This window comes from Cucurbita pepo, chromosome LG03 (assembly GCF_002806865.2).
Source record: "Cucurbita pepo subsp. pepo cultivar mu-cu-16 chromosome LG03, ASM280686v2, whole genome shotgun sequence".
NCBI classification, from domain to species: Eukaryota; Viridiplantae; Streptophyta; class Magnoliopsida; order Cucurbitales; family Cucurbitaceae; genus Cucurbita; species Cucurbita pepo.
In genome coordinates this window covers 1,158,785-1,173,652 of record NC_036640.1, presented here as the reverse complement: position 1 = coordinate 1,173,652, position 14,868 = coordinate 1,158,785, and the positions used below count along the sequence as shown (strand labels likewise).

At 34.7% G+C, this 14,868-nt stretch overlaps 1 protein-coding gene and 3 long non-coding RNA genes across 4 annotated transcripts in view; 3 read left to right on the top strand and 1 right to left on the bottom strand.

The window, feature by feature from the left end:
- LOC111791843 (protein ROS1-like) overlaps positions 1-8,212 on the bottom strand; it is a 9,698-nt gene extending 1,486 nt beyond the window's left edge. The window contains exons 1-15 of the mRNA XM_023673340.1: positions 7,672-8,212; positions 5,523-7,214; positions 5,038-5,430; positions 4,464-4,554; positions 3,001-4,372; positions 2,830-2,909; positions 2,594-2,678; positions 2,430-2,521; positions 1,840-1,908; positions 1,680-1,716; positions 1,523-1,605; positions 763-1,236; positions 500-536; positions 342-405; positions 77-216 (exon numbers count right to left, since the gene is read on the bottom strand). Coding sequence (XP_023529108.1) covers positions 77-216; positions 342-405; positions 500-536; positions 763-1,236; positions 1,523-1,605; positions 1,680-1,716; positions 1,840-1,908; positions 2,430-2,521; positions 2,594-2,678; positions 2,830-2,909; positions 3,001-4,372; positions 4,464-4,554; positions 5,038-5,430; positions 5,523-7,214; positions 7,672-8,179 — 5,217 coding nt within the window. The 5' untranslated portion in view covers positions 8,180-8,212. The remainder of the gene's footprint in view (positions 1-76; positions 217-341; positions 406-499; positions 537-762; positions 1,237-1,522; positions 1,606-1,679; positions 1,717-1,839; positions 1,909-2,429; positions 2,522-2,593; positions 2,679-2,829; positions 2,910-3,000; positions 4,373-4,463; positions 4,555-5,037; positions 5,431-5,522; positions 7,215-7,671) is intronic.
- LOC111791846 lies at positions 1,846-7,773 on the top strand. The gene is made up of 3 exons (XR_002814694.1): positions 1,846-1,981; positions 2,415-2,530; positions 7,687-7,773. It is a non-coding gene; the product is annotated as an uncharacterized LOC111791846 (long non-coding RNA).
- Positions 8,142-9,611, top strand: LOC111791844. Its single transcript, XR_002814692.1, has 3 exons — positions 8,142-8,263; positions 8,692-8,871; positions 9,164-9,611. It is a non-coding gene; the product is annotated as an uncharacterized LOC111791844 (long non-coding RNA).
- A 2,205-nt stretch (positions 9,612-11,816) lies between these two features.
- On the top strand, positions 11,817-12,732 carry LOC111791845. The gene is made up of 2 exons (XR_002814693.1): positions 11,817-11,992; positions 12,285-12,732. It is a non-coding gene; the product is annotated as an uncharacterized LOC111791845 (long non-coding RNA).
- Positions 12,733-14,868: the final 2,136 nt, after the last annotated feature.

The window sequence follows — 14,868 nt, the reverse complement described above, 5'->3', positions numbered from 1 at the left end:
GGGGGGGATATTGATTAAGATTCGGTATGCTAGGTATATTTGAGCATAACCACTTATTTGACTAGACATGTCTCACCAAAAGAGTCCCTCGAACCATGAGAGAGTTGGCTTCTCTGACACTGTTGCACGAGAGGCACTCCTCTTCAAGACACAATTGATGATGTTCTTGATTACTGCACCTCTTTTCTGGTAGTTGGATGGAATTTGCTGTTTCACCTAAGTGATACAAAAAATAGAACTCATGATCGAACATACGTCAAAAGTAATACTCTATAATTTTTTGCCTTTTGGTTCTGTCCACGAAATAAGGGATATTTATAACGTTTTGGAGTTACTTCTACCTGGTGTCCAGATAGCCAAAAAGTATGAGCAAGGATCATCTGGTTCTCTTCTATCCAACTTCAACTGTATTATGAGAAATGCCACATGGTTATAATTCTCCTCATTCCCCATAAAAGAAAGTAAAAATATTCTTTCTTTAGATGTAAGAATCACGAACCTTTTCAAGAAGAGGGTGATTATCTGGAAGTTCATAGCTGCAGACGGTGAAAAAAAAAAAACAAATTAGTACGCAAATGAAAAATATTCGTTTGGAATGTGATACCTATACCGGTTGACTTTGGACATCCACTGGCCAAACAATTTCTGAACCATTAAATGATATCATCTATCTTTTACTGCTTTCAATTTATTCCCTATTGATAGCACCATCTATTTGGGAATTCGAAAGATCTTGATAAATGCAGCAAATGTTTTGCTTACACTAGGTGTTCTGTTCGCAGCCGGCTGACATTCTTAAGTTTAGGCATGGGAATTGATGCGGCTTCTGGGGTTAGTGCAATTAAGGCTTTTGACATGTCACCTTCTTGAAGTTCCATATTCTTTTGAACGTAGTTCTGTAAATTCTGTGAGAACTCCTCAATGTTAAGTTTTATTGTAGGAATTTCATCAGGATCTTCATAGAAAGCATCCTCAATATCGATGATTGCATCTTTTGTGGTGCTTTCTTGCTCTGGTGTTGCTGGTTCTTCAATAATGGGCACACACATACCAATTGTAGTCTTCCCGTCAGATTGATGCCTTTCTGATGGCTTGATCTCTTCAGATGGCATTGTTGAGGGAGGGAGGGACAGCATTGGTTGGTCAATTGTTCTGGCCTGGTTATCTTCAGGTTCTCTGCATTCAGTAGTGCTAACTATTCTTTTATCTTCTGGTGCTGGAAGGCCAAGCCTTGCACTGGATATGTAAGAAGTATGTCTATTAGTCACCCACTTATCCATAATTAAAGATTTCCGTACTTTATGAGAATTGCTGCAAGAATTAAGTTTTAAAGTAGGGTCCCTGCCCAACATGTGATTCAGTGATATTCTGGAAGAATTAAAACTCAAAAAGTTGTTATTAGCTGAGGCCTAAATTGTGTTGCTTATGTGCACATGCTCTCTGTCTCTATAAAAGGGAGGAAATAAAGAAAGAGAGAGGGAAAGAAAGACTGCATGGACGTCTAGGAGAAAGATGGCCGAACCTTGCAAATGCGCTTGCAAAGTGCCTACATTCTCCTCTCATTGGACAAGCATTACAATTTGGTTTGCTTTTTGTACAAAAGACCTGCACCATACATTCCTGTCAAGATCGTTTATAAGTTGGCTTATGTTAGAACCAAAATTTCCAAGTGAAATTACCTTTCCAAACGTAATCATTTGGTAGTGTAGCTCATACCTGCATCCAGATTTATAGCCAAGTCGTAGGCATTTAGTTTGAATTCTCTTAATTTCCCCAACTAAATGATATAAAAGAAAGACTGCATCCATTTCTAGGTTTATAACTTGAAAACATGCTTACAGTGTTCTTTGGTCAAGCTTGCAAAGCCGAGGCCATAGATACTTCTGGATTGACTCCAGCACTGGGTACCTGGGAGGAGCAGCAAGAAAAGCTTCAAAGATTGATTTTACTATTCCGTGGCAATGACGTGCGTTCTGTAGAGGTCTGCATTCTTTACCTTGTAATATTACGAGTTTTACATTTTTTGTATTATTTATTTGGAATAGAAGTCATAATTAAAACCTCCTTAAAATTTTGTTCATTTCTTTTTTTTTTTAAGAACTGATATTATCAACTGAACTATAGTAAAAAATAACATTTATTTTCATTTTATACTATTAAAAAACTTGCAAAGATATTGTCCTAGAGTCTATATCATCATGTTTTTCATATGCGAATCAATGATAAGCTATGTTTATATGACTGTGATACAGTTTGAAACAACTTCTAGCAATAATGAATAGAAACACAACAATTTAGGAGATAGAATATTTATTTAAAATTGTAATCCTTTAATAATGGAAGATGGATTTCAGAATATTTTTCTCGACATATCTTTTATATGGTAAAGATGTATGGATTTTGCCAAAATGTAGGCTTGTCATACTCACAATTCTAGAAGATGCAACTGTAGGGATTCTGGTAGCGGTTGAAGGGGTACCCATCCCAGTCGGACAGCTATACGTCCAACATTTGTGTCAACCTGTTAAAGGTACAAGTGAAAATCATATATATGCTTTGTCTGATTTCATATCATTAACTCATTTTGGCTTACTGGGAAGGCAAGATGATGAAGAGTAAGAAGTCGCACACACTCCACACTTTTTAGTCCCAAACCTCTTATACTTAGTAGATATTCTCTGCATATTTTACATTTGCGTGTTAAACCCATTGTATGAATCATACAATTCTGATGGATGCAACATATTCTCTAGTGCAGAAGGTAACATTCTCAGTATTCTTCAATTTCGATTTCAAGAATTTGACATTTAAGTTCTCGATTAATCTTACTTTGCTTGGTCTGGTGCAACATCCCTTAACCATTCGAGATCAATGCTCCCATGATCTTTCACCAGACGGTTTAGAAAATCCTGTACAAATTACTCATCCAATACTCAGCTAGTGCTAGGGATTAATTAGAAATTTAGATCATGTTGTTTGAAATCAACACTATAATGATACCTTGATTCTTTCAGCAAGCATGTTGTTCATGCCGCGTTCTCTGATGGCGTGTGCAATCTCGTTCACATCAGCACATCTTACTGCTTCCCAATCCAACGAGTCCATTGTATTTTCACTTCTCTGTCGTGTCTTTCCGTTGGTTTCTACCTGTTTTCTTAAGTTGTCCCAATTAATGTTACCTTCCTTTTCCTTTGCAACTTGTTTTCTCCGAGATCTTGAAGTGGCAGGTTTCATCTCTTCAAACCCATTACTAAGTGAATGATCATACTCCTTTGGGTTTGACTGTGTCACTATTCCTGTACCATTTGGTGAAAATTTTGGAAGAATTTCATGCACATTATTTGTACATTCTGCTGGCGACTCAGCATTTTGTGCGTCTTCAATCACACTGCCTTGAGGCTGTAAGGTCAAACCTGGCTCCTTTGCATTGATGCTTAATTCACTACTAGGTAACGGTGCTTCATGGATATCTACTATGAGCTCTATTTCAACATTAGCATGATTGCGAGATTCTACAGTCGGTGTACTTTTTTCAGAATGAAAATCTACGTCCTTGTGGTAAACATTAGGAGTTTGAACTCCATTGCACGTCTGATGGCAGTCAACTTCCAATGATTCCGAGGTGTGGTTTTGCTGCATTTGATAGCCATTCAAATGATTAACAGAATCTTTCATGGCTTTTTCATGATCATCCGGTTGTGAAGTGTCATCTATTCCATTGTCACAGTTCTTTCCTGCTAGGTTGATGTTCGTGTGAACCTGTGTCTGTTCAATGCAAGTATCGATAGTAACATGATCATTCAGAGTATTTAGTCCAGCCATCTGATTAAGCTTCTCTGATGAAGAATTGATGTGAACTTCTTTCAACCAGCTTGGTAGATCTTCTGAGTTGCCTTCTGAGGATGGTTCGATGTTCTCACTGGTTTGAGAAATTGATGAATCCAAACAGTCTTGAAATGAAAATGAACCATATATTTCTCTGGCTCCGGAGAGACATGCTTGCATTGGGCCGTTTCCACTCAATGATATTTCTCTCTCAGAATTGCTACATGTCCCAACAATGTTATGAGATGAACTAAAACTTATTTTTTCTGGTTCCTTGTTTGAGCTACCATCCTCGACATTACTTCCGGAAGATTCATTGCTGTCCACAATTATTTGCCCTTCACTATTTTCGATTTCATTTTTCATCAAGGAACCCTCTTCACTTATTTGTTGCTGCATTATCTGTTTGTTCAATTTCATGTCATCCTCTAAACTCAACACGTATGCTTCGGGTTCATCCAACTCTATAATAGGATGTTGATAGCATGATGCTTGTTGACAATTTGGCTTAGGAGGAAAGCGTGCAGCAAGAGACATGAAGGCAGAGCTGCCAACCTCAGAAGAAGTTAGTAAAAGGAGAAGAGATAGAGATTACTTTGAATTGCACTTAGCTCACACCATTTGACAATTTAGCTTACCTAGAAAGGTGATCTGACACATTTTGAGTCAGGAATACTCCTACCACAGAGTCCACAACAGATCCCTTCCACTGAGAGAAACGCCTATCTCCTGAAGAAATGCAATTATGTTATTGTTCAGCCCGATAAGCATAGTTGCTACAGTAAGGATGCGTGCTAGTCCTATACTAATCCTTCATGCAAATTAATTTTCGCTGGTGTACATATATATAAACAAAAGCACAGAACTTCTAAGCGTACAAACTTGGTTTTCTGTTCGATCCCCGCTCCAAGAAGGATTTACATGAAGGTATGTAAGAAGCACGACACTGCTAAGCCTAGGAACCTGAAGGTATGTCAAAGTTGTTATTTCTCTATAACCTTCCCTTTTCTCTCTCTCTCTCCTGTCTTGCCTGGATTGATTTTTCTGAATTAATGTCATACTCAATCAATATGAAAACAATTGTCTTGTGAACTTATTCAAATGCGAAGCCAATTCATCATTGAACTTTGATATTCATTTGATGTCTACATGGAGTTCTAGAAGTAACTCTTTGCTAGTGGTTGGTTTAGAGTTGAATAATAAATATTGTACCTTGAACAAGATGCATCCTTGCGATAAATGATTCTGCTCGCCCTCGAAACACCTTTCGCTCTTCTTCCCACCATTTGATCTTTTCTTCATCTGTTCCATCAATGCCTTCGCTGTTTATATTTCCCATCAGAAGCTTCCATACTCTACTAGTCTCTTCATCAAGCTCGACTTTAGGACGAGGATAACGTTTCTTAGTAAGATTAAATGGTACAATAGTTCCCTTTCTTCCATAAACAACAATGGCATTGTGCTCCTGATTTTGCATGTTGTAGGGTACAAGTGCTCGCTCTCTACATTCCAAATTGTTGCTCTCCTTGTTGATATCAAGATGCTTTAATTGTTCAACTATGGCATCGATAAAGCACATTTGATTACCATGTTCTGAAGCAGTGCCTGTATAGATAAAGGAAAGGGACAAAAGAAAAGAATTTTTTTTTAAATGGGTGAATATCTTGATCATTGGGAAAAATTTCTAATCCCGGTACCTAATGTTTTGGGGAAGAATTGGTAGGGATTGAAGGATACAAATCTGCGGTCCTGAAGATCTTTATTCATATTGTGAAGTGCTGAAATTGTAGGAGAATTCTTCTTGGTTCTTTTCTTCTTTGCCACTGTTGCTTCCATCGTCTCAGATAGTGCATGTATGCATGTTTGAAATGTATTGATATTTTTCACAGAACTGTCCACGTGAGGTTGATTAGTAGGATATATTGGCTGCTTCTCACAATCGACAATTCTTGCCGGTAAAGCCAAGTCACGAAGTCGTTTGGTTGACCTGGGTCTCCTTTTTTTTCTCTCAGTCTGACCTAAAGCCATGATACTTCCATATGTTTGCAACTTATCCTGAAGGTTCTGTCTTCCATGCACAGCTGCAATTTTACTTTTACAAGTACTAAACTGAGGTCCAGCTATCCAGCTATTGGATACTAATGCCATGTGATATCTCTGGGAATCATTGAAAGAGCATGCACTTTCTGGACTCATGAAATGTGTGGCACTTGCACTAGTAAATGCAGTAGAGGAGACAGGGTTCTGCCTCTTCTCTGTTCTTTTTTTCTTGTAAATGGTGGGAAAATGCATCCAGGATATTGACTGATATGCAGATAATGTATTATAATGGGCCCCTGTTAAATTTATGCTCCCAGCACCTGCTTGATCAATGGCCTGAGAACGTTTTCTCAGGCCACAAGATGCTTGCTCTCTTGCAGTGAAAGCAGAGTTCTTGCAAAAGATAAGACCATTGGAACCTCCTGGTAAGGATCGATTATTATCATTCAGCATGGTTTCTACCGTGTTTCCCTTTTCAAAACTGGAAATTACTTTACCATTTTGTTCAGTATTGTTCTCCATTTGGTTGTTTGAAGGCAGACTTCTCTCAGGAGAATTATGTTCAGCCGAAATTTCAGCTGATTGGGCTTGTTTTTCTGGCAAAGATTCGTAGCTTTTCAGCATTTGATTCATGGACCAGTTTGGATCAGTGGAAGAGCCTACTTCTTCAAGCCTCACTTCCATTTGTCCTGAAGTTGATTGAATGTTTTGTGGGAGTGGATCTTTTTCCAGTTGCCTTGAATCGAAGGATAAGTCTCTTGTTTGGGCCTGAGAATCAAAATTTATGGCCCTTCTGCACGACTTCCTTCTATGCTTGAGCATTTCTTGGTTTGATGTTTCACCTATTATTTCTATTGGGGGAGTTGCTGAAGGCTTACTGAGTCCACTTTTCCTGACACGCTTTCTCGTACTTGGACAATAGGACTTCAAGTTAGGATTTTTTCTTTTATTTTTTCCTTCGATGATGACCTTAGGTCTGTGTTTTCTCCTTTTCTGTCTTGGTGGTGGTGTCTTATTCAGGTTATCTGCATTCTTGCCTTCCTTTCCATCTGGGGTACAGGTAGCAGTAATTGTAGGTTGCATTGCAGGTTCAAGTTCTTTATTTTCTCCAAGGTTCTCACCATCAATTGTTATTGAAGTATTACAGTTGTGGTTCTGTTCTCTCTCATCTCTGCTGTTCTCAGTTGGTATCTGCTGCACTTCAGCCTCACTTTCGGTATATTTACTCTTGCCCATATCTGGTGTCGGTGGTGCAAATTGGGAGGTAATTCTGATAGCAGCTGCATCTGACTCTGTCCCAGACGGAAAATTGAGGTCATAAGCATGCTGGCTATGGTCAGACATTTCATCTGTAAATTTGCAGAACTCAATTTCAGAACACTGGATGTCAACAACGATGAACTTATAGAGATTCGTCATGTTATTCATAATTACGTTCTTTTCCACATAGCGTAGGTAGAAGGAATACGGTCTTAAACTAGTTGAAGCATGTAGCAGCAGCCAAAAACATAATTGCAGAACTTCACAGGAAACAGACATGTGCAATAGAGAAAATGCATATCCGAATTAACAAATATAGGTGAAAGTATACTCATCATGAATTCTCTATTTTCATTCAGTTTCCTCCTACCAATTTTCCTAGATTGCTTCAATTTCCCCAAATATTAACTTCCAATACCATAGCGCTGCTTTTAAGTTCGTCAGCTTCTTTTTAATGCTTGTACTAAATGTTATTCAAGCATCATAACCATACCATATTTAAGATTCCTAAGTGTAAATGACTTTATTTAAATTAGCTGGACTTACACCCTGTGGCTTCAGGTATGCAGCCTCCACTGAGACGACCCCTCATAGAGCTGGACTCCAATTCAACTTGATAGCTAGAGCCAGAGTCGAACAGGTCGCTTGCATTTCCACCCAATGCAGCATCGGCTCCCACGATAGAAGCCGCATCTGCTAGTGCCATTAGCTGCAAAAAAGGAATGCTCCCTAATGCATCAATAGAATGTATCGCCACTGTTCCATTATCTTTGCAGGCTACTTGAAATTGCCCAGCCTGAGCTGCTTCCCAGTCGTTAGTACCATTAGCTCCACCGTAACATGCAACTCCACTGGTGGTCTCAGCTTCCTTGTTAGAATTTGAGGAGGGTCTCTCTGATCCCAACCAGCATGGTCGTGACTGATTCCAGTCAATCCTTGCATAGATCAGCGGCTGCAGCGGCGGTTTTGGTAGAATGGGCTTCACGGGTGTCGCCGGAATCCAAGAACCGCCTTGAACGTGGACCTTATTTCCCTCAGGTTGGCTGGAATCCATTTGATTGGTTTTCACTCAAGCAGAAGAGCCAATTTTGCCCTCAAGCTTGTTCCAGAAAGCATGGCCTCTCTTTTCCCGGCAAAGGTATGCCTTCTTTTCTTAATTTTAATTCTCTGTTCACGGTGAGAAAACGAGGCAAGTTTAGAAATTTCATGGTGTATCTTAGCACTGAGAAACCCAAAAAAACCAGTTTTGTGTCAGCTCAAGCAGATCGTAGCTGAAAAATAGTACAAAATTATACAACGATTAAGAGCCTATCTGAATTAAAAAGATCTCCCTCGTAAAACCCTTCTGCTCTTTCATGGCAACATAAACGAGCTTTCAAAAATGGGGGAAAGAAGATGAAATAGAGAGAGAAAAAGAAGAAAGAGTGAGAAGTTCAGTCCTAAGCTTCAACGATCATCGGGAATGGCAGGGGAAGACGAAAAAAACCCCTAACAAGCCACAATATTTCCCCTTCCATTCCCCTCCATTACTATATTAATTAAGCTGAAAAATTAGCATACTTTCAGGGGAATAGTTACCGGAGGACTGAGTCAATGTAGCGAGATCTGAGTTACTACTCACCGGAAGGCCAACAAATCTCTATCTTCCTTCAGCCCTTCACTCTCTTTATCTCTGCAAACGATTTGCAAGGGAAAACCAAACAAAAAGATAGAGGGTTTTGTATATTTGCAGAACTCTTTGATCAGGTGATTTCTTAATTTCTTCTCAACCATTCTCTCTTTTTATGCTATATCTGAGTATCGTATCAAGAGCTGTACATAGTTTCTTATTCTCCACGAAGGTATATAGATATATCATGCATGTTAATAAATTACCTTCTTACAATTTTGATATTAAAATTTTCTATTCATTTCTAATTTCCATTGACTTTATTATATAATATAAATTCTTTTTGTTGCAGTAGAAAGCGTAGGTATAACTTGGATGACTAACTTATTTTATTTTAATTTTTTGTTTATATATATTTTATTGGTGCAGGATAATTGAAGATGTGGAGTGAGATAGAAGCAACGACCGAGGAGCAAAACTGGAAATAACGGTGTAATTAACTACCACAGCCCGTTAAGAATCGAGCCTGGGAACTAGCACATGAGCTAACGGAAAATCAAGAGAATGACGTGGCAACGTCGTCTTGATGTGGTACTTGTTGGAGGGTTAAATATTCGATGATGGGGTCTCCTGCTTTAACGGCAAAACTACGATGTTAGGGCTTTGGCGTTAAGATCGAGAAAGTGGTTTTGGTTCTCTCTTATCCATTCAATCGCAAAATCTCATGACGTGACGGAACCGTCACTGACGTCGTTACTAGTCCCCGTTGCTAGAGTAGCAATCTAGTGCGGGCACGCTCTTCAGTTGGTAGTTGGTTGGTGGATTGCGTGGTACGTATATGATTAAATAATATGCAATATCATTGATTATTTCAAAACGGTTTATTTTGGCACAGAAAAAGGAGCTTTAAAATAATTACTTCCATCACAATTTAAAAAAAAAAATAATTAGTCATTCTAAAAGACAAAGATTAAGTTAAATATATTCCACGGTACCCAAATTTTAAGGCACTATTTTAGTGCATTTATAGGTGGATATTTTATTTCATTTGGTTGGGAATTTAATACTTTAATTTATTTCAAAAATTTTAAAAGAAATGTACGGGCCATCTTTATTTTTATAGATTTGATTTAAAATTATCTAGTTAACTAAGTAATTTTTCTTAATAACTACGTTCATATAATTATTATTTAGAATTATTCTTAAAATCTTAGCGAGTAAACTCATTTTAAAATTTAGTGACCAAGTTGAATTTTAATTCAACTTTTAAAAATTAATTAAATTAATTCAAGAATTAAATTTATAATGTAATATTTAAGTTTTATTAAATTAATTAGAGTTTGTAAACTGTACTAAGTTGAAAAGTTCAAATATTTTAGCTCAAATATAATGAACAAACTAAGATATTAATATTGTTTTAAACTTTGGAGCCTTAATTAAGGTAACATTAACATGTTAATATGGCCACCTGGCCAAACAAATCAATTTCATCCTCAAAAGCTGACATTCTGTCAATGAATACATCTGTCAAGTTTTCACCATTTTCTAATTGTCTTGTTTTGAAGGTTTGATAATTTCAGCCTGTGAATCGCCTGAAACTGTGTGCAGAAACTGTGTGCGAAAACTGTGTGCTCTTTTCTTTTTATATAAGACTGACACGTGTAATGAATTAACAAAAGGTACTGAGATGGCCTCCTTTTATTTCTCAACCTCCTTAACACTTTTATCTTATCTAACAAATTTCAAAAGTGTTCTATGTAATTTAATCACGTACCATTTACTTTTTTACTTTTTTATTTTTTCTATTTTTCTAGTCTCAATTAAAATTATAAACTAATAATTTTTTCGACTTAGAATCCTAAATTTTTAAAATTTAGTGACAAAGTGGAATTTTAATTCAACTTTTAAAAATGAATTAAATTAATTCAATAATTAAATTTATAATGTAATAATTAAGTTTTATTAAATTAATTAGAGTTTGTAAAGTATACTGAGTTGGAAAGTTCAGATATTTTAGCTCAAATATAGTGAATAAACTAAAATTTAATATTGTTTTAAACTTTGGAGTGTTAATTAAGGTAACATTAACATGGTTAATATGACTACCTGCCAAACAAATCAATTTCATCCTCAAAAACTGTCATTCTGTCAATGAATACCTCTGTTAAGTTTTCATCATTTTCTAATTATCTTATCCTTTGAAGGTTTGATAATTTCACCCCGTGAATCACCAGAAACTGTGTGTGAATTTTTCTTTTTGTATAAGACTGACAAGTATAATGAATTAACAAAAGGTACTGAGATGCCTCCTTTTATTTTTCAACCTCCTTGACCCTTTTATCTTATCTAACAAACTTCAAAAGTGTTTTATGTAATTTAATCACACTTATTATAGGTAACATTTACTTTTTTACTTTTTTATTTTTTCTATTTTTCTAGTCTCAATTAAAATTATAAACTAATAATTTTTTCTACCTAGAATCATAAATTTTTAAAATTTAGTGACAAAGTTGAATTTTAATTAACTTTTAAAAATTAATTAAATTAATTCAAGAATTAAATTTATAAGGTAATATTTAAATTTTATTAAATTAATTAGAGTTTGTAAAGTGTACTAAGTTGGAAAGTTCAAATATTTTAGCTCAAATATAATGAATAAACTAAAATATTAATATTGTTTTAAACTTTGGAGCATTAATTAAGATAACATTAACATGGTTAATATGACCACTTGGCCAAACAAATTAATTTCATCCTCAAAAGCTGTTATTCTGTCCATGAATACCTCTGTTAAGTTTTCATCATTTTCTGATCGTCTTTTTTGAAGTTCGAAGGTTTGATAATTTCACCATGTGAATCACCAGAAACTGTCTGCAGAAACTGTGTGCGAATTTTTCTTTTTATATAAGGCTGACAAGTGTAATGAATTAACAAAAGGTACTGAGATGGCCTCCTTTTATNACGATCATCGGGAATGGCAGGGGAAGACGAAAAAAACCCCTAACAAGCCACAATATTTCCCCTTCCATTCCCCTCCATTACTATATTAATTAAGCTGAAAAATTAGCATACTTTCAGGGGAATAGTTACCGGAGGACTGAGTCAATGTAGCGAGATCTGAGTTACTACTCACCGGAAGGCCAACAAATCTCTATCTTCCTTCAGCCCTTCACTCTCTTTATCTCTGCAAACGATTTGCAAGGGAAAACCAAACAAAAAGATAGAGGGTTTTGTATATTTGCAGAACTCTTTGATCAGGTGATTTCTTAATTTCTTCTCAACCATTCTCTCTTTTTATGCTATATCTGAGTATCGTATCAAGAGCTGTACATAGTTTCTTATTCTCCACGAAGGTATATAGATATATCATGCATGTTAATAAATTACCTTCTTACAATTTTGATATTAAAATTTTCTATTCATTTCTAATTTCCATTGACTTTATTATATAATATAAATTCTTTTTGTTGCAGTAGAAAGCGTAGGTATAACTTGGATGACTAACTTATTTTATTTTAATTTTTTGTTTATATATATTTTATTGGTGCAGGATAATTGAAGATGTGGAGTGAGATAGAAGCAACGACCGAGGAGCAAAACTGGAAATAACGGTGTAATTAACTACCACAGCCCGTTAAGAATCGAGCCTGGGAACTAGCACATGAGCTAACGGAAAATCAAGAGAATGACGTGGCAACGTCGTCTTGATGTGGTACTTGTTGGAGGGTTAAATATTCGATGATGGGGTCTCCTGCTTTAACGGCAAAACTACGATGTTAGGGCTTTGGCGTTAAGATCGAGAAAGTGGTTTTGGTTCTCTCTTATCCATTCAATCGCAAAATCTCATGACGTGACGGAACCGTCACTGACGTCGTTACTAGTCCCCGTTGCTAGAGTAGCAATCTAGTGCGGGCACGCTCTTCAGTTGGTAGTTGGTTGGTGGATTGCGTGGTACGTATATGATTAAATAATATGCAATATCATTGATTATTTCAAAACGGTTTATTTTGGCACAGAAAAAGGAGCTTTAAAATAATTACTTCCATCACAATTTAAAAAAAAAAATAATTAGTCATTCTAAAAGACAAAGATTAAGTTAAATATATTCCACGGTACCCAAATTTTAAGGCACTATTTTAGTGCATTTATAGGTGGATATTTTATTTCATTTGGTTGGGAATTTAATACTTTAATTTATTTCAAAAATTTTAAAAGAAATGTACGGGCCATCTTTATTTTTATAGATTTGATTTAAAATTATCTAGTTAACTAAGTAATTTTTCTTAATAACTACGTTCATATAATTATTATTTAGAATTATTCTTAAAATCTTAGCGAGTAAACTCATTTTAAAATTTAGTGACCAAGTTGAATTTTAATTCAACTTTTAAAAATTAATTAAATTAATTCAAGAATTAAATTTATAATGTAATATTTAAGTTTTATTAAATTAATTAGAGTTTGTAAACTGTACTAAGTTGAAAAGTTCAAATATTTTAGCTCAAATATAATGAACAAACTAAGATATTAATATTGTTTTAAACTTTGGAGCCTTAATTAAGGTAACATTAACATGTTAATATGGCCACCTGGCCAAACAAATCAATTTCATCCTCAAAAGCTGACATTCTGTCAATGAATACATCTGTCAAGTTTTCACCATTTTCTAATTGTCTTGTTTTGAAGGTTTGATAATTTCAGCCTGTGAATCGCCTGAAACTGTGTGCAGAAACTGTGTGCGAAAACTGTGTGCTCTTTTCTTTTTATATAAGACTGACACGTGTAATGAATTAACAAAAGGTACTGAGATGGCCTCCTTTTATTTCTCAACCTCCTTAACACTTTTATCTTATCTAACAAATTTCAAAAGTGTTCTATGTAATTTAATCACGTACCATTTACTTTTTTACTTTTTTATTTTTTCTATTTTTCTAGTCTCAATTAAAATTATAAACTAATAATTTTTTCGATTTAGAATCATAAATTTTTAAAATTTAGTGACAAAGTTGAATTTTAATTCAACTTTTAAAAATTAATTAAATTAATTCAATAATTAAATTTATAATGTAATATTTAAGTTTTATTAAATTAATTAGAATTTGTAAAGTGTACTAAATTGGAAAGTTCAAATATTTTAGCTCAAATATAATGAATAAACTAAAACATTAATATTGTTTTAAACTTTGGGTGTTAATTAAGGGTAAACTTAACATGGTTAATATGGCCACCTGGCCAAACAAAACAAAATCCGTTGCCATTCCGAATACGTCTGTTAAGTTTTCACCAACGTCTGTTAAGTTTTCACCATTTTCTAAGAAGGTCTGATAATTTCACCCTGTGAATCACCAGAAACTGTGTGCTTTTTTTCTTTTTATATAAGACTGACACGTGTAATGAATTAACGAAAGATATTTTTTTTTTCTTTTATATAAGATTGACACGTAATGAATTAACAAAAAGAGATTTTTTTTTTCTTTTTATACAAGACTGACACCTGTAATGAATTAACAAAAGGGACGGGGATGGCCTCCTTTTATTTCTCGAACCTCCTTGGACCCTTTTATCTTATCTAACAAACTTCTTTTCTATGTAATTTAATCACATCTATTATCGGTACCATTTACTTTTTTTAGTTTTTTATTTTTTATATTTTTCTAGTCTCAATTAAAATTATAAACTAATAATTTTTTACACTTAGAATCATAAATTTTTATAAATTATTCAGATTAAATGGTTTATAATTGTTCTCTTAATTTCATTTATACTAATCTTATAACTACCTAAATTTTATTTTCTTCCAAAATCATAATCAGCAAGTAAATTTAGGGTGTATTTATTCTTGAATAAGTAGAGTAAAATAAAAGAAAATGTCAATTAAAGAAAATTAACTACTATTTATTTTATTTCAATATTTTTATCTAATATACGTTAGTTCTTATATTTAAATAAGTTTTATACACCTACACACCGATATAATATTTAAATAAGATTTTAGGCTTTTTTTTTTTTTTAATTAATGTAGTTATTAGTTGTAAATATGGATAAGATGAGACACACAAATACTGTCCAACAAACAATAATATCTTCTGCGACCAAATGGATTTGTGGGACCCACCAACTACCTTATAAAACGG